The sequence below is a fragment of the Dryas octopetala genome, chromosome 3 (assembly GCF_963921425.1).
Source record: "Dryas octopetala chromosome 3, drDryOcto1.1, whole genome shotgun sequence".
NCBI classification, from domain to species: domain Eukaryota; kingdom Viridiplantae; phylum Streptophyta; class Magnoliopsida; order Rosales; family Rosaceae; genus Dryas; species Dryas octopetala.
The window spans coordinates 7,081,277-7,108,038 of NC_141368.1; the positions used below are offsets into that span (position 1 = coordinate 7,081,277).

General features: G+C 36.3%; 3 protein-coding genes across 5 annotated transcripts; 1 reads left to right on the plus strand and 2 right to left on the minus strand.

Annotated features, from left to right (window-relative positions):
* Window positions 1–118: 118 nt before the first annotated feature.
* SEC8 (subunit of exocyst complex 8) lies at window positions 119–17,066 on the minus strand. 2 transcript variants are annotated; one of them, XM_086237203.1, is made up of 27 exons: window positions 16,729–17,066; window positions 15,803–15,908; window positions 14,522–14,734; window positions 13,397–13,570; window positions 12,766–12,870; window positions 12,120–12,229; window positions 11,109–11,279; window positions 10,301–10,460; window positions 10,099–10,205; window positions 8,766–9,073; window positions 8,488–8,651; window positions 8,233–8,348; window positions 7,573–7,643; window positions 6,671–6,801; window positions 6,521–6,570; window positions 5,393–5,523; window positions 4,724–4,836; window positions 4,438–4,545; window positions 3,755–3,952; window positions 3,425–3,510; window positions 2,948–3,134; window positions 2,765–2,842; window positions 1,736–1,837; window positions 1,579–1,653; window positions 848–943; window positions 712–761; window positions 119–629 (listed from the first exon to the last, which is right to left on the minus strand). In XM_086237203.1, exons 2-27 carry the CDS (start codon window positions 15,842–15,844, stop codon window positions 542–544), a joined length of 3,234 nt encoding a protein of 1,077 aa, XP_086093329.1. In that variant the 5' UTR covers window positions 15,845–15,908; window positions 16,729–17,066; the 3' UTR covers window positions 119–541. The 2 variants fall into 2 exon arrangements, with proteins under 2 accessions (XP_086093329.1, XP_086093330.1); XM_086237204.1 differs by having other exon boundaries at window positions 5,423–5,523; window positions 16,729–17,065.
* Window positions 17,067–18,474: 1,408 nt separating this feature from the next.
* Window positions 18,475–23,333, plus strand: FLD (protein FLOWERING locus D-like protein). Its single transcript, XM_086238270.1, has 6 exons — window positions 18,475–20,387; window positions 20,809–21,567; window positions 21,658–21,703; window positions 21,836–21,957; window positions 22,260–22,316; window positions 22,570–23,333. Exons 1-5 carry the CDS (start codon window positions 18,560–18,562, stop codon window positions 22,289–22,291), a joined length of 2,787 nt encoding a protein of 928 aa, XP_086094396.1. The 5' UTR covers window positions 18,475–18,559; the 3' UTR covers window positions 22,292–22,316; window positions 22,570–23,333.
* A 565-nt stretch (window positions 23,334–23,898) lies between these two features.
* LOC147290274 (MEF2BNB-like protein) lies at window positions 23,899–25,885 on the minus strand. 2 transcript variants are annotated; one of them, XM_086237770.1, is made up of 2 exons: window positions 25,657–25,885; window positions 23,899–24,823 (listed from the first exon to the last, which is right to left on the minus strand). In XM_086237770.1, exon 2 carries the CDS (start codon window positions 24,794–24,796, stop codon window positions 24,008–24,010), a length of 789 nt encoding a protein of 262 aa, XP_086093896.1. In that variant the 5' UTR covers window positions 24,797–24,823; window positions 25,657–25,885; the 3' UTR covers window positions 23,899–24,007. The 2 variants fall into 2 exon arrangements, with proteins under 2 accessions (XP_086093896.1, XP_086093895.1); XM_086237769.1 differs by having other exon boundaries at window positions 25,687–25,884.
* Window positions 25,886–26,762: the final 877 nt, after the last annotated feature.

Sequence of the window (26,762 nt, forward strand, 5' to 3'; positions counted from 1 at the left end):
AAAAGGGAAAAGAAAACCTTCATGATTGCAAACATCTTTAGATAATTTGAGTTAAGAATTAGGTAAGATAAGCATGATATCAATAAATCATTCACAAAGCAGTACCTAACGATCAATAGAGATTCGAAGCGACTTGTCCAAGTCCTTCGATAAACTAACACTCCTCAAGGATCAATACAAATGATTTACAATTATTAACCACATGAAAATTTACATTGACTTTCAATACTAGGCATTAAATTCTTACACATGGCAAAACATAAATACAAAAAAATTTATGCTGCACATTAACTAACAAATTATCGAAAAAAAAAAGGAACAAGAACACCCTCATCGGTACACAGTACTACAAAAAATTTGACACTACATGGTGTGCCATGTTGGGTGGCAACTTCCACAAAATTTGCTTTTGCTGCATCCGCCATTTGAGAAATATTAACACTTTTAAATACATCCCAGCCCCTTTTCCATAACAAAGAACCCTTCAATCTGGATAAACAGAAAAATAAATCCAAAATCCACTAATCCAGTATTGGGCATGCTAAAGGCGTAAAATCTCTGATACACGATCTTGTGCGTCAGCAGGAATCTCCCTTCCCGGCACCTGGACCTTTAGAAGATTTGCATACCTGTCAGAGAAATGTAAGAAGTTATTGAGCAGCTATACAAATTACTCTGTGGTATATAGGTAAGAGGTATGTATTGACTAACTCTGCAGCTGTAAACAAGTTCTGGTGCTCTGTGATGAAGGCAAGCAAGGCCTGCAAACAGGTACAGAATATTGATCTAAGTGGGAAATACAAAATTTACACAAGATAAAAAGAAAAACTCAATTCCAGTGACTTGCCTCAAATGGCATGTTTAGAAGTTCATAGTAAGTTCGGACATGATCTAGTCTCTGTTGTACACTTTCACTGCTAATTGATGGGATAGCAGCCAGAGCCTGCAATGCCAATAATAATGATAAAACGGTGAGGTTACTAAAATCAAAATCAAAATCAGAAAGCCTCATCTCAACAATTTGAGGTAGGGTTTATGGATGAAGTAAATAAACCATCTAGGTTAGAAATTATATGACAACTAGCTCTTGATCAAAGTCAACCCTCTCAAGGCAAGGAACAGGACTTGTTAATAGCCGGTGCAAGAATTCACTTAGTTCGTTATGCATTTATTACTGAGATGCCTATTCTTACATGGGGAAGCGCATTCGTCTCAGGCATTGCCAACATAATAGAAGTAAATGCAATTCATAGCATGCAGTCAATATATGATCATAACAGTTATCCCTCCATCAATCAGAAGGATACATGGAATGGAAGACAATTCAACTTCCCAGTTTATCAATCTTTTAGAACAGACTTCATTGATTCCAATCATCACAAGGTTGGCTTGTGTATGCCCTATAGAATCTTGTTTCATTCCACTTAATGAACTTCCATGTGGAGGGAAAATTTTAATGACAAGAACTACTTAGAGACAGAGTGAGGACTTAACACAAAGCTAGCTTAAAAAATAAAAAAGGTCTAGAAATTAGGAAAAGCATTAAGCATATCATATATGGGTAAGAAAAAAACTTACCTGTTCCAAAGCAATTGAATTCCTACATATCTGCTGAACCCCAAAAAGGTTGATTGATTTCATATCAGCCAAAGCCTGTTAGGATGCACATCTCTAATCAGCAGGAATAGATAAAATGCTACCATAAATACATATGTTTATCTGAAACTACAATAACCTTGATGGATGCATTCGCTGCAATGCTGCAAATCCCACCAAATATGTAATTCCGCTTCACTCCTGCAACAAAAGGTGCCATTTCCTCATCCCTACGTGTTATCTGTGGGTAGACAAACACAAATAATATGTAAGGTCTACTTCCAAGAGCATGTACTTAATTGACTAGTAAAGAAAAAACAGGAGTGGTGAAGACACAGGCAATGCTTTTTTGGACCATTTCCAGTCTCTTGTCAATGAAGTCTTTACAACTAACAAACAAAAATGGGTAGCATTACGAATACCAAACGGGTAACATGTGCCAGATAATGCAAATAGAATTCATTTTCCTAGAGTATTTTGGAACTATAAATAGTACCTTTACATTATGAACTCAAATGCAGCAAGGGCGCTGATCATGTGCAAAGAGGTTGTGATGTGTGAAACCCTTACTTGGTTCCAGATAACATTACATGTGCATATCTACTCCCCAGCAATCATTTCATTGTTTTTGTAATCGCTCATGCTTGTGAAGTTGTGCATATTACAAATTTTGTTAATTTGGTTTCTCATATAAACTATTTCCTATTTTCTGTTTAGGATCTCACTAGATCTTCCTACATGTATAGACTTCCCAGGTATATTCAAACTCTTTCACCATAAAGTGTAACCGTCTTTTAGAGACTGTTAGCAAGTCCTACCTAATTTCATATATGAGTCTGGATTATATGAAAACTATTTGACAGACTCTAGATGCATCTAGGATAATGTGTTCATGACATGCCACACAGAAAAGGAAAATCTCCTTGCCAGCAATAAAATTCAAGATGCAACATTTACAGTTTATTGAGGACAGAATTCGGGAATACGTTCAATACATACAATATGATAAGTACACATATAAATAATTTACATCAAGTATCCAAGATGAGTAGTAAAACTTATTGGAAGGTCAAGATTTTCATAAACGTCCTTGTAAAACTTATTGGAAGGCCAATAATGTCATGTCCCATGTCACCCATCTGCCAAGGCAGGAGATGAGTATACTAACCTGTGCAGTCAGCGAAATAATGAAGTCATCTGGCTCTTCAGCATCCTGGTCTTCCATGTATTCTCTATTTATCATTTCCTGTTTAAACCACAATTTTCAGTCAGACAATGTTATTCTTAAAGGACAGTTCTAACAGGTATCACTCTCAAACTACACTGTATTTATAAACTACATCTCACATACCTGCATATGGAAAATTGTCTCCAATTGCATCTCAACACGTAAAACCTTAAGGCAGTCGATTGCCAATTTTCTATACTCATCTGCAAATGATGCTAGATCCCTAGTAGGAGCACTACTTATTCGTTGATGACAGTTCTTGCCACTTTTTTCTACTTGATTTGGAGCATTAAAGGTTGTCTGTCGAAGCCTAAATAGTGCACGACAGTTGTTCTCAATTAAGCCATCATAAATAAATTGCTACTCAAAAGATTAAAAACCAACTGTTTTATTTTTTCTCAATGACAGGAAACAAATGGAGGATGCCAAAACTGACATAGGAAAAGGATAGGGACCAAGAATATGATCCTTATGCTTCTTGCTTAAACTAACAAGTTTCCTGTTTTCCAGTAAATGATTATTTATTGACACACCCCACTGAGACTTGTAGAAGAAAAATCCGGAATGAATTTTGGACTTCAGCCAGATGAGAGAACTTGCCTTTCTATAGACTCTGCAACATACTCCAATGAATCACTGAGGGAAGCCAGCAATATGAGTTTGTTATCATCACGAATTAGATTATCCTGTGAGGGACAGAATTAAAAATAACAGTCAATAAACTTAAATGAATGAATACTTCGTTAGCAAGAATTCCCTACTACACAATCTAAAGAGAGATTTTTTTTTTTTTTTTTCCATATATCTGAAGAGAAATTAAGCCGAAGACCTTTGACTAAAAAAGAAGAAACAAGAAACAAGAAATGAGAAAACATATTAATCATTTAAGTAGAAAGAATAACTTGTAATATCAAACAGAAACTGGATTACCTGCTTAATAGGCCGCAAATTCAGTAACAAATCACTCACTTCTAATTCAACCTCAACATTTTCAGCATCTGAAGCATGGGCTTCAATGTTTGACTGACCAACTGCATTTGGTAAATATGCACTTGCTGGATCAAGTCGCATCAATTGCTCGATATCATATCTGCCAATGAGCATATAACTCTGCTTCTCCAGAACTGCCTGAAAGAATGCCAAAAAAGTGAATGAAGCGATAATGGTGACCATTTTTCATGACATGCACCATGCACTGGTTATGAACCATCTTAAGTAGTATTTTTCAGTGGTGCTGATTAGAAATATAGAATTTACAAATGATAAGATGTGAAAATCAATCCACCAAATCGCTGACATTTATATTTTAGTGTACGGTTGGCATCATTCCCTTAACTTTATAGAATCTATATTATAGTAAACAATGTAAATATAGTGTTTCTTGTTAAAAAAAAAAAAAAAAAAAATTGTGCCATAAGAACCATAACTTTCTCCTCCCTCAGTAAGGGAAAAGATAACACTTTGGCAGTTTGCTATTACAGCTGGAACAACCAATTCAGAAGAACAATAAATGTTTTAAACATTATAATGAAGGGATAAAGGAAGAGAATAACAGATCTAAAAACAATAATGGTGTGATAAGTCAATAAGAAAGAGAAGGGAAACATCCTTGCCTCCATGTATGAGGTCCGGCATCTTTCATAGGTTCTCTCAAGGAAAGTTTGCACATACTTCACAACATCACCAGCAAATTTAGGCATAGCTTGTGCCCAACCAAGCACCTAGAGAAAATCATTTCAAAATAAATCATTCATCCATAAGTTAAAAATGATTTAAGCATGATGTTAAAAACAATCCAGAATGGAACAGAGAAACAAAGTTAAAGCTTTCCTTGCCATACAAGCTTTACTGCATTTCTATAAGTGAAAAATCTCTGGAGAAGTGAAAGCTAAAACTTGCCTCTTTTGCTAAAAACTCTATTGCCAGAAGTCCCTGTAAGACAGGTCGACCCTTCTCAATTGATGGAGTATAAGAAGCAGCAGCATGTGCTCTGGGCCGGAATGCAGCTGGACCTATAAGAATGCTTTGAAGAATCAGAATTTAATTTCCAATGATGATCTCAAAGCTTGATCACCATATGAATTACACCAACATACTCATCTTTATACAATTTTTTGACAAAATATTCCAGTGTGCATACTGTCAAAATTACATGTGTAGCGGGAGTTCTTTTAAAGAATAAAAGTTAAATGAGAATTCTTTTTCATTAAACTGAATAAGCGTGTATAAGCAATTAAGAACCTATGTATTCCTTTAACGTATCTAGGAAATAAGAAACTATGTATTTAAACGTGTCTGAGCTTAAACTGAATAAACATGTCTATATGATTATGTGTATATTTTAAAGGTCAGAATTCCATATAGAAACTCTACCAAAAAATAGTTTCCATGTCCAGAGGAATACTGCTTAGATAGGCTTCAAACAGAATACAAAGGACATTACTTGGGTAAGCAACCTTGAAGAGATTTAGCTTACACCTAATGTATTAGACTGTAAGTATCCACATATGAGTGAAATCATTTAGCCAAATAGTTTCATGCTAAGCAAATTAATAGGAAAAAAAAAACCATTGTAGAGCAGTTTGTTATAGGACTTGCTTGATATAGCTTGCTGTACGCCCTTTCTGTAGTCTACAAACATCGTTGGTAAGAAGTGGTCCTTCACAAAGTTCTCCACAAAAGCCAGCAATCCATCATTACTGCACATAAGAAGTTGGCCTTACAAATTTTTCCAGTAAAGCAAACAACAGAAAAGAGAAATCACAACACCCAAATTCATGATTATAATAACAGGAAAATTGAAAATGATGAGGAAGATGAACCAAATTCATCTGTGGACCAATAAGCAAAACAAACAGATCACATAACCAGTAGATTTTCAACCCCAAGCACAACCAACTTTAAATAGCAAGAATTCAAATTTTGGAGGATTACAAGATTTGAAATACACAGCATGTACTTATGCATGGAGATTAGTAAAACTACAGCCTATGACTCAGTCATACCGAACTTCAAACCCATATTCCTCCCACATAGCCCCTGGAATAGTTAACATCTTTTACCATTGTGACTAAGAAAGAAAGGTTTTCATCATACATGCCTAGTGTGTTTAACCATTCAATACAAAAAGTTAAGAAAATCAACACATAAAATTTCAAACCCTGTTTGTTGTCAAATTGATGGTTGTCATACTCCTGGCTGTCCAAAGTAAAATAACCAAACTCATGCATTAATAGTGACCTGGAAGGCTGTGAAGTCAAATATGAATAGTAGTAATTATAAGTTCCAAAAAGGCTGTGAAGACACCAGATCCCCTCTTAAATAGAATTAGACAGATATAAGAGGTTAAGTGGGTTTTAATATTTTAAGAGTGTTGATCTGTTATCTGACATTTACACTGCTGTTAACAACTTAACATATATTTATATAATATGGTGATCCATGGAAACAAGACCAGTATACTGAAATAGGATCAGAATAATAACATAAAGTCAGATTAAAGGTCAAGATGATTTTCTTCTATATACATATTTCACTTCCCATGCCAAGCAATATCTGTTTAAGCAAGAAAATGAGAATAGAATCTGAAAGCAAATAAAAGCATATGCATAGGCATCAATTCCCATTGCATGTTAAACATGAAGTGATATGTGTAAGCACTAGAAAAAGAAAGAGTAATATGGTTTTGAGACTTACCCTAGTTGGGAATACTTTTCTGGAAGCATTGAAGCGACCTTTTCTGTAAACTGTACAGCACATAAAGTCAGAATAGGCCAAAAGAGGAAAGCACTGTGCATAGATAGTAAATCTCATGTTTAAAGACATGATTAAGAACAATCTTAAAACCTGAATAACAGGCCGGTATAAGGATGCTGCTAGATATATGCCTTGCTCAGGCAAGACAGCTGCAGACCCATAACCTTCTTGTAATACATTTGGACCCTTCCTACTCCAGCCTTGACGAATGAGATCAACCCCTGGAGAATGGAAGATGCACCACCATAAACATTTTAATAACCAATAGAAATCAGACACACCATGTTGAAAACTGAAAACTAAATCAAGAGTTTTAAAATGTAACTTATGAAAGCAGCAGCCAATCAAGAAAGTTTCAAAACTAGAGAAGAGCCCCTAAGAAGTAATTCCATAAGTCAATAAAATAAAACACTCCAACTTCAGGATTGGTTGTGGCATCAAACACAATTAAGCAAATTATTTTGAAAAACCCACCGCATAACAAACTGATCCATCATTTTTTGAAAAATAAGCAAACTGATCCATCTTTGAGGAAGGATGAGCATCCTTCTTCAATGTAGATATTTACTGTATCCATAAGTCAATCAAACAAAATACTCCTACTTGAGGTTTGTATCTAGCATCAAGTATTGTAAAGCAAATGATTTAGACAGCCCACCACATAACAAAGTGATCCATCTTTGACAGAAGGATAGGCAAGGGCATCCATCTTCAATATATAATGTATCTTAAGTTACATACAACAAAAACATTTTAATTGTATAAGATAAAGGTGAAGTGATATAGAACCAAGTACACTATACAAAATCCTTTGGATGATGAAAAAGCACCATGATTTATTGTTCAGAATATCCACTATTGAATACTCCATCCATGGTCATGCGAATGTCCAGTAATATTGGAAACATCAGAAAAATAAATGATAAAATATATTCAGTATTGTTAGTGAGTGTGTGAATAAAAAGGTACTGCAAGAACAAAATCTAACATACCTTGGTTGGGAATAGAAATAGTAGCATCTGTGAAGCGAAAAGCAAAGGTAAGACCCTCTTCTACACCATCCCTGCAACCCATCATCATGAAAAAATGTCACAAGTCCATAGTAACACCATGCATAAGGAGATATATGCTGAAGAGTAATAAAAGGGAGCTAAATGTGGCAAATGTCATAACAGGTATATGTAGAAAAAAGTAATTTCATCAACAAAAAAAAAAAAAAATCAGGTGGGTCAAGAGAGTAAATTTATGGAATATAGAACCATCTCTTCTAGAATCAATCACTTACCACCACCTCCGCCAGTTCCAAGTATGACAATGGCACTATCACTACCATTTCCCGAAGTTTATAAACATACCTCAACCACTTGAAGAAACCCATAACAGCTATTAGAGAAACACCACCTAACTAATGTGTCATTGTCACAACACCAACGCATCCCCCACCATGTTAACTCTTTCAAATGTTCAACACATAACCCCAAAACCAAGCCAATACCACAAACAGACCTTACCCCTAGTACCTATGGATCTTGTCTTGTCCAAACGTTCTCTACCTCCTCCCCCCCAGGGCAAAAGAAAAAAAAAAAAAAGAAACTCAACAGCTATTAGAGGAAAATTATATAATTAGATGAAAATGAATCAAATTTACTTGCCTCTTGTTTTTGGAAGGGACCTTGCTTGCAAGTCTAGCTGTCTGTACAGCAGCATCTGCAGATGCAGCTTCCGGAGTTGCCCGCAGAATCTCACAAATAAGTTGTTGGCATTCACTCTTAAGCGAATATGAAAAGAAAAGGAGGGAAGAGGTCTTAGGACCAACATGTATGTCACTATGCACTATTTCTGTTTACGCGATTCGAAAATAAACCATCTGGTAATTTAATCATTCAAAACCTAAGCAGATGGATTACCTGTAATACTGTCAAGGAAAAGCCAATGCTGTAGCCTCCAGTAACTTGAGATGCTTCAGAATCGGGATTCAAATTTATGTCTGTTGGCATTGATTTTGATGTGTTCATGTCTATTTGTAGAGAGGACTTTGATTCCAAAAGCTCCCCAACAACAACATGGTTCTCTGAATGATTAAACTAGGGAATTTAGTTTCAATGTTAAAAGCTAGAAATGTATATAAAAACCTTAGAGACAGGAGAAAAAAAAAAAAAAAAAAAAAAAAAAAAAAGCATCTCACCAAATATCCGAACAACGGCATCCAAAATTGAATCAAGAAGTTCTTTTGCCGCAGCCTGTGCTTTCCCTGAAGGAGCCATCACAGGTGAGACAGGGCTTACCGCCAATAGAGTTCCAGCCAGTGATATCCCATTCTGACGCTTCTGTTTTGGCAACTGATAACTTTCTAGCTGTCCCTTCATGAAATGTAGACCAGCGGTAGCAGTTCGGGCAGCCTGTCCAATGCCAGACCTCGAAGAATTAACTAGTTCTGCATGAGTTTTAATCTTGGATGTGATAATCTCATGAATTGTAGGTCGCAATCTTTGGCTGTTATGGGGAAGAACAGAATATCAAAGAAGTTGTGGATGAGTCATCTTGACATACAGATTGCATGAAGGTAAACAAATTGCATGTAAACAGTTAATAAGATGGGATTCAGTACTGACAAGACCAGAATACTTGTATGTTTAATCACTTATTGACATCAGTGAAATAAAATTTGGAGACCCTTTTTTTTTTTTTCATTCTTTTTCACTAAACCAACTATATAATAAAAGTAAAATGAGGTGCAAGTCTTTCTAGCACTGTACTGCTGTCCCGTGCCTTCCAAGATCTCTTAATTATGATTCATTTGTTTTCCCATTTTCACTAAGATAAAAAAAGACTTCTCCTCTTCCACAGAAGGCCATTTTATTTCAAATATATTATTTAAGGAAAATGACGGCTAAACAAACAGAAACAAATATAGCAGTAAAACAAAAAAAAAATATGCCTAAGAAAAAAAATAAAAATATTGAAGGCAATAAATTTGAACTATATAATTGCAGTAGCAAAAACATAAATTTTCATTGTCATATACATTAATATGATTAAAATATTTTCATTTTATAATTTTCATATACACAGAAGCTTATACATATTCAATAATCTTATGAATTTTTACTCCATGTTTGTAAATCTATAAATTTTTTGCTTTTTCTCCTCATGAAAACATTTTCATTATGTCTAAGTTTTTGAAAGCTATTGTTTTTAACACCGTAACACTTAATCCTGTGTCAAAACATGGGAATCATGTCCTATTTAAGAGATTGGATTCAGCATGCTTCTGTCTCAAGTTCTAAAGAGAAATCTGGATCTACAACTCCTATCCGATAAATTTGGCTGAAGCCGTGCTCATTTCCAAGGTAATTCAAGATAATTTAGTGATGTGAAAGGACTTACCATGGAACAGGAATGAGGGAATGAGTAAGATAATACAATTTGAATATGGAGATTCTAATTGAACGGGAACAATATATGGAAGAGCATGGATTCAAGAATATATGGAATAGTATATCAACCAGACAACTAACCATATCATGGCACCAGCAGCTGCAACTTTCCTAAGCATGCAAAGGCACTCAATCATGGTCTGCAAATACTTGACATGAAGTGGAGCATCACTTTTCTTTATTGCTTCCTACATCCAAGTATAAACCAAGAACTTTCAGCATAGAAAAAGAGAAATTCATCAAAAAGCTGACATGAGATGTGATTAACCAAAGATTTCATTACAAGAAATTCATCCGGAGTGGAATTATGAAGCCAGGGTGGCATTTCACGAGGAACAATTTTGACATCGCCGTTGACCCTCATTGATGTTGTGTGTCCATCTGAGGTAGCTTCATCATGCAGTTCCAGAGTTCCCTCCTCGTCGGGGCCATCAAAAGATGAACTATTAAACATTTAGAATTTCAGATATAAGTTTACCAATTATAAACTGCATACAATAATATTAAGAACTCAATCTTCTCAATGTAAACATAAATCAGCAATGTTAGATTTAGACTTTCAATCGAACAAATAATATTCAAAAGGCTATAAAAAATCATGAAAGGCCCATCCATAGAGAACTGACCACTTATTAACAAGCATTAAGAAACCATAGTAAACTTTTTTTAACTTCTTTCCAAATACTAGTTTAAACAGGGATTAAGCATCCAATAAGAAGTATTTTCTCTTTAACAAATTAACTTTGTGGGGAACCTCATAAGTTTAGTGATTCCCATATTTGATGATAGATACTATTATCCTGTTCAATTAAGGTAAATCTCTGACACTTCCAGAAGGGTCTTGAAAAAGAAATTAACTACATAAATAATCAGCTGCAGAAACATGTCAAATAAGAATTATGAGATATTGCAAACACACTTTGATTCAAAAAGAAAGTATGAACAAACAACGATTCCACAATCTACAAAGTAATAACATTTTCAAATGCAGATAATGTGTAAATTAAATGTAGGTAGAAAGAAAACCCAGCAGGCAACAATAAAGATAGTATTAGAGCTTCAAGCAGTTAAAGATAATTTTCTAATCTTACCCTCCATCAATAGAGCCCGTCTTATATGATCCATCTCCGTGATTACCAAACTGACTGTCACCTTTTAACTGCCTGGTTCTTCGAGATAGGGATTGTGAATTACTCGAAAATACAACAGCTGTGGTGGTTGGTACCTCATCATCCATTTCATGCAAGCTCAAGGCAGCCGAGCTGCAGAAAAGAATCAGCAGAAGGACAATATCTATGAGAAATAGCTTTAAAGAATCTAGCACAGAGTGACTGAAAAGATATACAAATCTAGCATATTCATCAATCACCCAAGTTCCCCAAAGAAGAAGGTAAGGGATGCCTCCAGAGAGGGTAGAGTTCTGTCTCAAAATTGCCAAAGGTTTGTATGAAATTCTAAGCCAGCTATACAGTAAGATACTTACTCTAAGTTTGGTTCACTACTCAAAATTAGAATTAAAGGCACAAAGAAAAAAAAAATAAACCAGAAAGTTATTCTTGCATTTGCTTATGTGAAGAATACAAAGGGAAAATACAATGTTGGAAACTATTGTTCCTATGTGCCAACTTTCTCCTCAAATATCACCAATTGGAAGAGAAAGTGAGAGGAAAATTTTGAATTATTTTCCCTACCTTTCTTTTCTTTCTTGTTCGTTTCCATTTAGTAACCAAACAAGGGAAAAGCTAAGGAGTTTAATTATTATTATTTTTTTTACTCTTCTCCATTGGTAAACCAAAAAAAAAGGTTAACAATACACCTGGAAAATTTGAAAAGTATCATGCAACAACTGCAGCAGCAACAAACAGAAAATGTGCAGCCAACATCAATCGCTATAAAAAATAGTAACCAGTATATTTAGACAAATGCCCCAAAGCCAAACTCCACAAAACCACCCACCCGCCCCATAAATATGCAAAATAAACAGAAAGAATCATAAAGTAAAAAACGTTCCTACTTTTTTCCTAGAAAGTACTAATGCTAAAGTGAAGCTAAGGTACAGGAAAGTACCCAAAAGGAAAATAACTATAAAGATAAGTAAATACCTATATTCACCCTTGTTGTAAAGATGAGCATGCAAATCCTCTAGTACCTTATAAAACAGAACTCCTCGCAACTTTGTCAACTCTGAGCGAACATCTAGAAGGGCACCGACCTGGGCCAATCAATTATATTTATCAAGTCATATACACTTGACCAAAAAAAAGTATCCTTTTAAATATTCCTCTAAATGCTAAATTAAAATTGCGTCAAGGAAAAAAAAAATGAAAGAATGAAAAATGGAAGAGAAAAGATAGAAAGCATGAATTTCTATTAAGCCCCTGCTCTGATGCCCTTGATCAACTTAAGAAAGACACACAAACAACCTTTAAGGACATATCAGCCAGATAACAATGCAATATTTATTATTGTCAAAATAGTGCCACCAGGCCTTGCTTCTGCAGAGAATCTCCCAATCTAAAAATACATAGGAGAAAAATGGTGGATCACCATGATATTGGATGATCAAAAAAGGTCTACCCTGAACCGAAGGGCTTTAATGAAACTTGAGAATACAACAGGACAAGATGTTTTAGCCCCTAGGATTTCCACGTATGCTTAGTAGAAAATAAGTTTCAACCAAGCCACCATAAAAGAGCAGGAAAAACCTTTATGTGAAATTGTTGCCTAAAAAAGAGTTGACAAGCCTACCATTTGAAGCCCCTCGCGTTCAAGCATCAACATTGATTGAACATGAAATTGAACTGCAGCATAATACTGCTTATCGGCAATGAGCTTCTCTATACGAGCTGGAACCTGAGCCACATTTTCAACAGACAAGATATGGTAGATCTTCAAAATAACATTCATGGCATAAAGATGATTCAGTTAGAACAAATTTATTGCTGGTAGCTCACTGGCAAGCTCTGGGTACCAGACATTATAGATGTGCCGAAGCATATGCTTCTATGTGTTAAATCTGCAACTACAGTGGTAATTCTTGAGTTGTAAGATCAAACAGTGAGTGCGTGTGTGTACTAAATCTGCAACTACAGTGTTAATTCATGAGTTGTAAGGTCAGTATACTAATAATATTAAGCCATATCAAATTATACATACATACATATACGTATGCATGGCCATGGATTTATTTATGTATAAGTTAACTAATGCGACTGCAACTCAACTCAAGTACAATTGGATAAAGCAGAGTTCTGTTGGCACACCACTCGTAAGGCTAGGGTCAGGGTCAACAAGTCAAGAGTTCAAATACTATGACTGAAATGATGCAAATACCATTGAGCCTTATATGGTCTAAAACCAGGAAGAAGATGGAACAAACCTTAGATATTCCCTCAATTTGATCTAGAAGGGAGATAATGTGACGTAACGTAACTGACCGGTACCATAACTGATGCAGTTGTTTATTGCGGGAACTAAGACGGCTCTTTGCTTCGGCTAAATCAACCTTTAAGACGGCAATACTTTCGGTAGACTCACTGAACAACCGCAAGATCTGGAAGGAATTGATTAGAGTGAGAAATAGTATTTAAGAGTGGACTATTGTTTCCAAACCACCCCCCCCCCCCCCCCCCCCTCTCCGAAAAAATGAAATAATTAATACAAATAAAAGTACAACATGTTTTTAATATGAAACTGGTAGGGAGAGAGACAGACAGAGAGAACGAAAACAAAGTGAACCAGCAGTCCACTTTAACAAACACTACTCAACCATAATCATTATTTGAGTACATAGAAATAACTAAGAAATCAATCACAACAAATTTTGACAAAACAATTTTTGAAGACAGAAGTCAGGATTTGAGTAGCTAGTTGGAATTTACAGGTTATGATTGTACCTTCTGTGGACTACTTGTTCACTGCTGTTGATCGTTCACTTTACTTTAATAAAGCTTTTCAGTTTCTTTTGAAAAAAGAAAAATTAAACCAGAGGCAGCCTAAGTAAAATGCTGCAATATACCTCATGATCTATTTGTTTTATTTCCAAAGTTCAGCAAATGATTACTCCCATTCTGTTTGTGCCTCTCAATCTTATAAAAAAGAAAATCATTTTAACCATTTGTGGGCATCCTTGTGGGCTTTGGTCTCTTCAGAATTTTGGGAAATACCTTTCTGTGCAATTTTTGCAGATTGGAAGGCTGCTGTCATTGAGGGGAAAATTCTATTTCTGCAATGCTTTTCTTTTAAGATTATATAAGATCCGTTTGTCTTGTCCTCTGATTTGTACTCTGTCATTCTTATAAATACAATTTGGTTTCTTATCAAAGAAAAAAAAAAGTTTTAACAAATACAACTCTTTTTGTCTGAGAAAAGATAAATGTATTAAAACACCTCAAAGAATAAGTTTCTTATCACCGTGAACACTAGAAACCTAGGAAATTGAAGAAATACTACAGAAAAAATGGACAAATAAATTATATATCTATCAAGGAAAACTATAAGAAACCTGAGAATAATTTTGAATTGCTTTGTTGAAGCCACTGTGATAATTCTGCACAACTTCATCCACAACCTCCTCAACAACATCACTTTGCTCCTTCAAAAACTGGACTTCACCTTCACGATCTTTGGATGTCAAAATATGGACAACATGAGGTAATGAATCAAAACGAGCAGCAGCCCAGCTCTCATCTACTTTTGAAAGCTCTTCCCTCAGATACTGAATTACCATAAGATCACAGAAGGAAAAATGAGAAAGTAGAATCAAGAAGCAATATGCATAACATAGAATACATATTAAAGTCTAGGGCAAACAATTAAGATGGAGACAGGGATTTGTCCAGAAAAGTAACATCCTCAAACACAAGGAGTCTAGGGCACAATCCGAACTTGCAAAACAGAGTAAACCCCTTTTTCAATTGATAAGTAGCATAGTAAACCACGCTCACAGGTTTGAATTTAAGCCTGAATCAAACAGTATATACATCATCAGAAGACATATTTTCTTCAATCAAACTGTCAGCAGGGACTGATAATTCTTTCACATATTCTCTAAAAGATTGTAGGGTTTGGTTGGGGGTCCCAGTTTAGAATCCAGGTCCCCCTGGGGGATTTCTGGGTATCAAAAAGAAAAAGAATCAAATAATTCTTTGCCATATTGACTCAAATCAGATATATTCATAAATAATCAGAAGTCTGAGATGAGAAATATGCACCAACAGCAACAAGTAAAACAACGCTTAAGATAGTTTCTAGTATCTAAAACACATGCCTGTTTTCATTTTGCTATAAAATAAATAATATGTTCTATGAATTTTGAAGACTTTTGAGGATCAAGGACATAGAATCAACTTAATTAGAAATTAATTTCTTGCAAAATCCCTTTACATATAAAAGCTCACATGCATGCTTACAGACCTACCAAAGTGATAACACACTTGCACCACTCAAACACCCTGCCTAGGGACAAAATGAATTTCTTTTATGAGTCAAAAAAGTTGGAACTACTATCCAGTAGGCTTTCCAATTCATAATCTTAGATGGGAATAAAAAATATATATGATCTAGAGTAACCACAAAACATTGTATACATGTCCTTGTCAATACTATAAAAGTTCACATGCATGTCGTTGTGTATCAACTTCTTTGTTATGGGATGACGACACAATATTGCAATTCCAAAAGGTAATTCACACATGAAAATGGAACTTAGAGCTCCATATCCAGTGCACACAACCACAAAAAATAGTCATTAACAGGTACCATAAGATAAATGAAGTGAACTTACTGCCTTGTCTGGAGACACGGGCAATCCATCAAAAAGTCCCATATTGAGTTTTCACCTCGGAAAATTCTGTAGAACTCAACTCATTCCGACAAAGCCTTGGTCCAAACTGAAAATAAAGGGCATGATTTCCTCAATTAGTAAACACACATTGTTCATCCAGTGGTATTCCTATGAAAAATTCAAATATGCCATTTTCTTTTATAGTTCTGAGGATATACCACCCAAATTAATTGTGGTTTTAAAAATCAACAAAATCAGGCGGTGGCAGCTCCATAGACCATCAGGCAAGCAAATAAATGATAAGCCCAAACATTCTGTGACACGTTGTTTGGTAGCCAACAAAATTCTTTAAAAAAACAAATAAAAAAAGAAACGACCAAGATATAGGTAATTTTTGAAGTCTAACATATGCTACTACGACTTTGATTCAACCAAAGACATAACAAATAGCTTTCAGAACAAAATTAACTGAAGCAAATGCTGCAAGTATACTTTGTTGAACTACACTTTTAGCTTTTTTTTTTTTAAAAAAGTCACTCCAAATTTCCTTTAAATCCTTTTCTAATTTTTCCACGAAATGTGAGCAACCAAACAGGGCATTATTGAAATTCCGGTTCCAAATGCATATGCAATATCTCCAATGACGCATAATCATAATAACTTCAACTGAGCTCGACACAACTCCTCGGCAAAGTTGAGTTGAATTTTCTATTACCAATAAACAAAACAGCAACAGAGACCAAAATACTTCAAACTTCCCTTTTCAATTTTATTTTCCCCGCAGCTTTCTCAGCAACCAAACAGCAGGTAGAGATTGGAGGAGGAAAAAATACCTCTAGATCCAGTATAGAGAACACCGAAAACGAAGCAATTCCGCACAATATCACAAATGAACAGTGAAATTCAATGAAAAAGTAAATGATTACCGATTAGTAAGGCGGCAAAGTATTGAATCCGAAACTCAAAACGGCGTCGTCTTGGAGATGTCGAATTGAGTACGAATGGAAGTGAATTGAATGAGAGATTAGTGGAGAAAGAGTGAGTGGTTCGGAGCTGGGATTTGGATATGGTCGAGTTCGGAGCTAACTATGGATCGGGTATTCGGGGCGGGAGGTGCATTGGAAGTCGGAGCTGGAGCGAAATGGATCCGAATGACGGTGGTGCGAGGCCAACTGGATCGGTAGCTTGCCAGAGACGGTGGAAGACAAGTACTAATTTTATTCAGACGGTAGAAGAAAAGTATGAAAGAGCCACGCCTACAGCTTTCGTCCAAATTTCTCTTTTTTTTTTTTAAGGTAAATATGGAGTATTTGGGCAGCTTAGCGGGTCGGAGCCTCATGTAAATGGTAAATTGAAAAACGGACCAAAATTACATTATTTCTAGACTTCTAGTTATACCAAATGAGAATATGTTTTGTCATTAGATCGGAAATCTCGCACATTGTTAGTTGGTTTAATTGAACTATGCATCTATTTCATTAATAATTGAGATTGTCAATTTAACAATGTATCAATATTCTAACAAATTAATGTTTTCATAAATTTTACATATAACTTAATTATAAACCTCCACAAACAATTAAGTTATTGAAAAATTATAATGTGATACTTTCACGATTCACAATACTACTTAATAATTAAAAAATTATGATAAAATTTAATTGAAGTATAGTATTTAATTAAAATATCCCCAATAGGCAATAGACAATAGCTATGTTGAGACTTGAGACTAATTTAGACGAGTCTACTTCAATAATCATTGGAGTGAGTCTAATGACTACATTTTCTATAATTTATTACTTCGTTTTATTTAAATTGTTATAATTTTTAATATGTTATTATTTAACACTAACAAGGCACTTAATCATAGAATATATATATATATATTAACTTTATGTTCAATTAAGCTACTATTTAGCCTACAAATAATTGTTTCGTCATGAATGAACGAGATGATTAATTTGAAAATTATCCAATGAATTAATGATAATGATAACTTTTGGTATTATAGTATAGTACTGTTCTAATGATTCTTCCTACATATAATAATATGTTCCAGTCTCCAAGTTAAGGTTCGTTTGCTAAGAAAGGAACAAGTTAAACCCACTTGGGTTTGAGTTTTCAACGTGGAATTGAGAAAAAATGTCCTAAAGAATAAGTGTCCATTTATTTGACTATTCTTATTTAGGTTCCTTCCTCACCTACTCAACAATAATAACTATCAATAATCTCTTATATTTTCTTTTATTTTTTTTACTTGAGAAAATTTTCTGTCTTTCATGGATATTAGATATGTGGTGATCCCACACCCAATAAAGTGTTCTCTAAACCCCATATTTTCTTTTGTCAAACTCTCTAAGCCCTAACTTTAATGGAAACTGTAGTACATATTCCGCACTTAAGAAAATAGTTTGATACCTATTTTTCTCTTTTTAGTTTATTGAAAAGGTAGGCTTGGAATTTAAAAATTATAAGGAAAAGGCCAAAAAAGGGGACGAGGAGATTTGGGGGTATGAATAGAAACCTCCTTAACCAAACTCTGATGCATGGCCCAACAAACAATGGGTCCAACAATTAGAAGCCTGATATGGCAACCCCGCGGCCCATCGATAAAATTACCGCTAAAGACTTGAACCGTATTTGGCCTAAACCCGTTAATACAGTTAACCGCGCAAAATTTTCTCGGCTGCCAAACAGTCCCTTTCCCCTCCTTCTTCTCCTTCGCCACCACCACTACCACAACCAGTACGGACAGCGATGAATCCACCAAACGAATTCCCCGACGATTTTTCTTCGTTCCCTCCTATCCCATTCGCCCTCTTTGTGCCCCCAGAAAACCCTATCCCTAACCCTAACCCTAACCCTAACCCTAACCCAACCGCAGGGCCAAATCCAAATCCAAACTCAACCCAAAACCCTGGCTCGGCTCTTCTTCTTTCGTTCTCGGTCCCCAAGAAGCGAAGACGAGGCAGGCCTCATCGCGTTGCGACGTCGTTTCACTTACCTCCAATTCCCAACGGCGCTTTCAACAGTAATAATAACGGTCTTGCTTCTTCTTCTTTTAGCTCAATTTCAGCTCATTCAATTAAACACAATGTAGAAAACACTAATTCTTCGGCACAAATTAAACACAATGTAGAAAACACTAATTCTTCGGCACAAAAAGTGCCAGATATCTCCGACGAGATCATCGTGATCAATAAGGAGTCCACGGCCGAGGCATTGATTGCGCTATCGGCTGGTTTTCCTGCCGATTCCCTCACCGAGGAGGAAATCGATTATGGGGTTATTCAAGTCATTGGGGGGATAGAGCAGGTTAATTACATTCTCATTCGGAACCACATCATCGCCAAATGGCGCGAAAATGTGTCGAATTGGGTCACAAAAGATATGTTTATTGATTCTGTACCTAAACATTGTCATTCCCTTTTGGACTCTACTTATAATTATCTGGTTTCGCATGGATATATTAACTTTGGGGTTGCGCCGGCCATCAAAGAGAAGATTCCTGCTGAACCCAGTAAACGGAGTGTGATTGTGATTGGTGCTGGGCTTGCTGGTCTGGCTGCTGCCAGGCAAATGATGCGATTTGGATTTAAAGTGACTGTTTTGGAGGGTAGAAAGCGCGTGGGTGGGCGGGTCTATACAAAGAAAATGGAGGGAGGAATTAGGGTATGTCAAGCAGCGGCGGATTTAGGTGGGAGTGTTTTAACTGGTACATTAGGGAATCCACTTGGCATTGTTGCACGCCAATTGGGTTATATGCTTCATAAAGTGAGAGACAAGTGCCCACTTTATAGTTTTGATGGGAAGCCTGTAGATCCTGATATGGATATGAAAGTGGAAACTGCTTTTAACCGTCTCTTAGATAAGGCAAGTAGGCTTAGGCAGTTAATGGGAGGGGTTTCAGTTGATGTGTCTCTTGGTGCAGCATTAGAAACGTTCTGGCAGGTTTATGGGAATGCAGTGAACGCTGAGGAGATGAACTTGTTTAATTGGCATCTTGCAAATTTGGAATATGCAAATGCAGGGTTGATATCAAAACTTTCACTTGCATTTTGGGACCAAGATGATCCGTATGATATGGGAGGGGACCATTGCTTCTTGCCTGGAGGTAATGGAAGGCTGGTGCAGGCTTTGGCAGAGAATGTGCCGATCTTATACGAGAAAACTGTGCACACGATTAGGTATGGTAGTGATGGAGTACAGGTTATTGCTGGCAGCCAGGTTTTTGAGGGTGATATGGCTTTGTGCACCATTCCGCTTGGGGTTTTGAAGAGTGGGTCCATCAAGTTTATTCCAGAGTTGCCTCAGAGAAAGCTTGATGGAATAAAGAGGTTGGGGTTCGGGCTTTTGAATAAGGTTGCAATGCTTTTTCCTCATGTGTTTTGGGGCACAGATCTTGATACCTTTGGTCACCTTTCTGATGATCCAAGCCGTCGAGGGGAGTTTTTCCTGTTTTACAGCTATGCAACAGTTGCTGGTGGTCCCCTCTTAATTGCTTTAGTAGCAGGTGAAGCTGCACATAAGTTTGAGAGTATGCCCCCTACGGATGCTGTGACTCGAGTTCTTCAGATTCTCAAGGGTAATCCTTTCATTTTAACAATTTAGATTATGATATTTGTGGCTTTAATTTCTTTCCATAAATTTACGCTGTGTTCTCATATATCAGACTACAAATTTAAATAAATCATTCTTCATGTTTTAATGATTTAGTCATATGATATGTTCATGAACAAACAACGATTCCAGTTAATAATTTGGCTATTTTAAAAAAGACTTAATGGCAATTTTGATACTCCTTATGCTTTTTATGTTTTTGTGTATATTTTGGTTGACAATCACTTAACAGGTTCTGTAGTTTTACTATTTTTAATTGTGACTATCTCCATATCACTATTCTGAGTATCAGTGGTGGTGCATTTTTAAGTATTTGAGTTTGAACCATTAAGTTGGCTGCTGATTATAAAGTAATTATTATGAGGTGCTGGCATAAATTGATGCAGGTATTTATGAACCGCAAGGAATTATTGTCCCAGAGCCCATCCAAACAGTCTGTACCAGATGGGGAAGCGATCCCTTCAGCCTAGGTTCTTACTCTAATGTTGCAGTTGGGGCATCAGGAGATGATTATGATATTTTAGCAGAAAGTGTAGGAGATGGACGACTTTTCTTTGCTGGCGAAGCTACCAATAGGAGATATCCTGCAACCATGCATGGAGCTTTTCTTAGTGGGCTCAGAGAAGCTGCAAATATGGCTCACTATGCTAATGCTAGAGCCCTGAGGATAAAGGTTAACAGGAGCCCATCAAAGAATGCCCATTCCTGTGCTTGCCTTCTTGCAGATTTATTTAGGGAACCTGATTTAGAGTTTGGGAGTTTTTCTGTTATTTTTGGTCGAAAGAATGCTGATCCTAAGTCGACGGCAATTTTAAGGGTGACATTTAACGACCCTCGGAAGAAGAGTCATGACGGTTCAAAATCTGATCAACAGCATTCAAATAAGTTACTTTTTCAGCAGCTTCAGTCACATTTTAATCAGCAGCAGCAGCTTCATGTTTACACTCTGTTATCAAGGCAGCAGGCTCTTGAGCTCAGAGAGGTGCGAGGAGGTGATGAGATGAGGCTGAATTATCTCTGTGAAAAGTTGGGAGTGAAACTGGTGGGGAGAAAAGGTTTGGGGCCTACTGCTGATTCAGTAATTGCCTTAATAAAATCTGAGAGGGGCAATCGTAGACCATCCTCAACTTTGGCTTTCAAGTCTGGTGAGTGGTTAATGCTGAAATTTATGAATATATTTTTCTGAAAAATATGAACCATAGAAATGGAAATAACAATTAAAGTGGTTTTTGAAGGGATGTCAAAGCTGAAAACTGGCACTTTGAAACGAAAATTGGTCAGGTATAAGCTTTGAATTTTCTGTTGCTTGGATATTTCATGCATCTCTTTTTTCTCTCATGAGAAAGATATCTCTTTTACTAATTGAATTAAGTTATTAATTTATACTCTTGTTATTTTCCTTAATTTTCCCAGAAGGGCTAAAATAATGCGCAACAGTAATGGATCGGCCCTTTCTGCTAATTCAAATGTTAATGGTAAAGTGTCAGATGAAACTAAGACCACAAGTCAAGCTCTCTCCAACACACTTGGTTCGGGTAAATTTGGATGTTTCTTAACTTATTTTTATTACTCTATGCATATTGGCTACCCTTATTGCCAACTGAAGTGGTGGCTGTATATTCTTCTTCTTTTAGAAAAAAAAGAATTTGCAGAGCATGCAACAAAGTCTTCCATTTTTTTTTTTGTCTTCTCCAAAACTTTTAGTTTACTGTTTTTTTACAAGTTTTTATTGCAAAATGCGGTAGTGGCTCTCTCTCTTTTTTTTTTTTTTTTTTTCAAAAGTCAATATCAAATTTTCCCAATTAAAAAACTGATATTGTTTTCTGTATTTTGTTAGGCCAAACTCATTCTGACTCGTTGAAGCAATGAGTAGATGACCTCTTTCAGTTGAGGGGTGAGATGTCTTTTCATTAATTTCTGTCTTTTCTAGTCAAACTTATCATCCGTCATCTTAACATTCTCATTCCCACTAATAGATGCTGAGCACATGTAGTGGAAATGAGATGCTGAGCTGTATAAAACACACAAATCTATTACCTTAGGCCAACAATCAATTTTAAAATTAATTTTAGTTTTTCCTATTCTAAAATTCTCTTATTTATGCAGTGCAGGGTTTTACTTGATTAATTGTGTTTTTTTCTTTCCAGTGAGAATTGCTTACTTTCTGTAGCTTTGAGATCGCTATCCTTTGGTCTTGGAGAGTCGGCCTTTTCAGTGCATGCTTTGCCCAATTTATGGGACTGTTCCTATTCTCCTTTGAGTCTGTGTACACGGGCCACCGTGAAGACTAGGTCCTGATATCAGCCTTGTGAGAGCTATTTTATGCTGAGCATGGTCTTTGGCTGGATAACCACAACCACCATCCTCAATTGTAGAAGAAATTTGTCCCACTTGCCGACGCCTACTCTGCTCAGTGACAGATGTAGTATCCAATTGAACATCAAGCAAGAGCAACTCTGAGCCATCTTTCAAGATGCCCGAATTAAATGCACAGATGACGATCATGGCCGCAAGTTTGGCCTAGGACCTCAGGTGAAACTCAGGAACAATGCCACAATTATACCTACGGTCCATGATTCTTGTTGCCACTTCCCAAGCTGATTGTGAAGCAGGTGTTACCCATGGCCGATGCTTTTATGATGACACTGCAGAGATTGTTGGCTGGTGGAATGATCGTGGAACTGTGATCCATCCAGGTCCACAAGTTGTTGAGTTAATGTGTGTGAAGGAAGCATTCTCCGCGGATTTGTAGTGTTCATTTTTCGCTGAGTTACAAAATCAAACAAAATACAGATTGTAGAACATGATTATGATTTTCCTTGTACAGTTATGATCGGATTTTATAACAAGATGCAAGTACTGCTGGAAATTTTTCAAAGCAACTCATTTATTAATAAAAACGTTATTCAGTTGAGAATATTGTTTACTTGTAGACATCAAATTTCTTGTGTGCATGCTGCTTACTTTTCATACGTGACACTCCATCGTATTGAATCTTAATAAAACTGAAAAAGAAAGAGATCCACAGCCGTTTTACTTTAATGGAGAATGACCCTGAAGCTAATGTAAATTTAGCAATATTCAGGTGAGTGTGAGTACATCAATGAATATGTGTTAAGGTAGAACTTTCAAAACCCTGATCTTGGACTGTTCAAAGATGACTTAAGGCTTTTGCACATTTGAATTTAACTGAAGAGATCACATGCTTTGGTCAATGTTTGAGCATGCACCACATGTGCAAATACTTAAAATTTGTTAAGAGGAAAAACCACATATGTTCAACCCACCTCAAAGAAGTGCTTTTACTCCTATTTTCGGAGTTTTACATTGAACTTGACCGCCTTGCGTTATGCAACAAAAGGAACAACAATGCTGTGGTACAAGATGTGCAAAGTTATGGCGATAGATTACTCTTTATACCATCAAGGAATTCAAGATGCATGGTACTCAATATACACATCATACTCTTATCATCCTTGAAAATTCAAACAATCGCGTATATATTATTCTCCATAGATAATAACACAACACACAACAAAATATATACATGCTATAAGGCTCTTTCAGTATGTTAACATTGACAAGCTAAAATCTTTCTGCATCACTTGCTCCTCTGCGATTATCTAGATTGCCGGTCCCTTCCAACCACTCTTGTAGTTTAACTTCTTTATCAGCCTTGAATTCATCAAAGTTTTCTGACAGTGATGATAAGTTATGAGTTGACAAGCTATCATCCACTTGTTCTTCCTGTGGCTCATCTATAACATGACTCGACAAGGGCAGCTCATCAGCCTCCGTATCTGGTATAGATGAACTAGTACTTGCAGTGGCAACTGATAGTGATGGAGTAGGAAGGGAGGTCTGTCTTAATTCTTTAGAATCAAGTTGTGGCCACTTGAAATTGCTGGCCTTTTCTCTTGCAGATTTGAATACAGTAGAAAAATAACTACTTTCCCTTTCCTGCAGGAGATTACTTGTGGAGCGACCCCAACTGCCTGGTTTCCAAGAGCTTGCTCTTCCCATCTGAAAACTTGATGTTTGGTTATGGATTAACCCTCTTTTTGGTTGTTTCGTTGACATAACTGCTAGAGATTTCTTTATGTCTCTAATCATCTCATTGGCAATGGGGACTCCGCATTCTTTCATTGATCTCACCATAATTATAGAATCCTCTGAATCTTCAGTGTGCAAAGTTGTTTCACGAGACTTATTCGCAACATTATTTCTGAGACTAACGAGATTGGGTACTGCATTTTGAGTGTGCTGCTGAACATAAAAAAGCCCTACTGAGGGTTCGTTTGCCACATATTTAATCATCTCTCCCAAGCATTCGGTTATCTCTACAAAGCCATCAACAGTGGAGAATCCATGCATCTTTTCAAATCATAAGGCAGTTCATCACTGGTTTTGTCAAAAATTGAAGTGGAATATAAGTAAAGTGGAATGGTAACAAGAAAAGTAATGAAGCCTTATCTATGCAGGCGTTAATTTAGTAGCTTTATGCATCTGCACTAAATGATACAGAAATTAAAACACTAGTGCACTCAAGAAATTGCTGTAAATTACCAACTGAAAAATAAAAAATAAAAACACATAATTACTTGCATATTGTCTTTCATTATACATAATTGTTTTTAATGATGCAACCATAAATTTTCCAACCACTAATAACATCATGCTGATACTTGCTGATCATCTAAATAATTTTATTTCGTGAATGATTAAAATTTTCTCATCTAAATGATCTACTAGCATGATAGCTAATAGGTGCACTCCCAAGTTCAAGAGGATTCATCCTGAATGATTTTCCATTATTAAAAAGAACTATTTTGGAAGCTCATATTACTCTCAAATCTGAAAAGAGTTTCATGCAAGTATGCAACACAGTAAATCTTCAGTTTTGTATGCTTTTGATGTAACCATAGAAGCAAATCTACAATATAGGTAAAAAAAAAAAATCACATAGACCACTCCAACACATCTGTATATGCATAGGCCATAAGGTGACTCTTAATTTAACGTATCCATTGAAAACAAAATTCACGATATTTCTTGAACCAAGTTTGCTGCAAACAAACAGGGCCTAAACTATACTTCAGGAATCGAAATCACTCACCTAAAGGCAAAATCATGCATTTCAATCAATACCCATCTTAAGAAACAACAAAATATCAAATACCCAATTCTCTAAACATGATTTTTCGTGGAAATATAAGAAAGAAAAAAAGAGGCACCTTGAGAGAAAGGGGTTATTAATAGCTTACAGGAAACCCTAGAAGCGGTGTCCTATTGCAGAACTATAATCTGATTTTGAATCATCCGAGGCCCTCTTCTCAGCTGGCGCTTTCTTCAAAGATAATCAACCATTGAGCTCGCAATCTGCAGAAGCTTCCCTCCTCTCTCATAACGAATTCTCTACTTCATCATATCTCTCCATCTGTCTCATCTGTCTCTCCTTCTTGCAAGTTATGTCAGCTCAACTAACGGCATTTAACTAAAGACAACGTTTGTTTCTTCCCCTTTTTATTTTTTATTTAGAGAACTGTTATTTGTAGCGGTGGGCGCGGTGCGGTTCGACTCACTTTTCTCTCGAAACCGTGCACCGCGCCAGACATGAATAGACGGTGCGGTTCGGTGCTTAAAACCGTGAAAAAAATAAAAAAACCGAACCAAACCAAACCATCTTGAATGCGGTGCGGTTCTCACCGCGGTTCTGAACCTAATGGGGCCTCACACTTGTTTTTTTAAGCCTAAGCCCAATTATTTAATGATGCAAACTTATCCTAATTAAAAAGTATATAAAAATGTACAAAAATGTGTACAAAAAGTGTATAAAAAGTATATAAAAATGGTATAAATATATATAAAAAAAAAATATAAAATGGTGTATATGACAATATGTGTATAAAAATATAAAAAAATATATTTTTTGCAAGTATGCGGTGCGGTTTGGTTCGATGCGGTTAAATAAGGTGTAGAACCGGAACCGGAGAGAAGCGGTGCGGTTCGGTTTTTTTGGCGGTGTTGACTTTTTTTTGTCAACGCGATTTTTTTACGGTGCGGTTCGGCCGGTTTTGACGGTCCGCGGTTAATATGCCCACCCCTAGTTATTTGCACACATTTTTTCTTTTTCTTTTTGCACATCTTTTAAAAAAAAGACACACACACCCCTCACCCAACACACCCCTCATTCTTAGACAAAAAAAAAAAAAAAAATACACCCCTCATTCTCAACCTTACCCCGACCATCTCCCCTCCTTCACCCGACCCACCCAGCCCCTTCCCTCCCTCCCTCCCTCCCTCCCTCACCCGACCATCGCAAGCAGCACCCGAGCCTCAC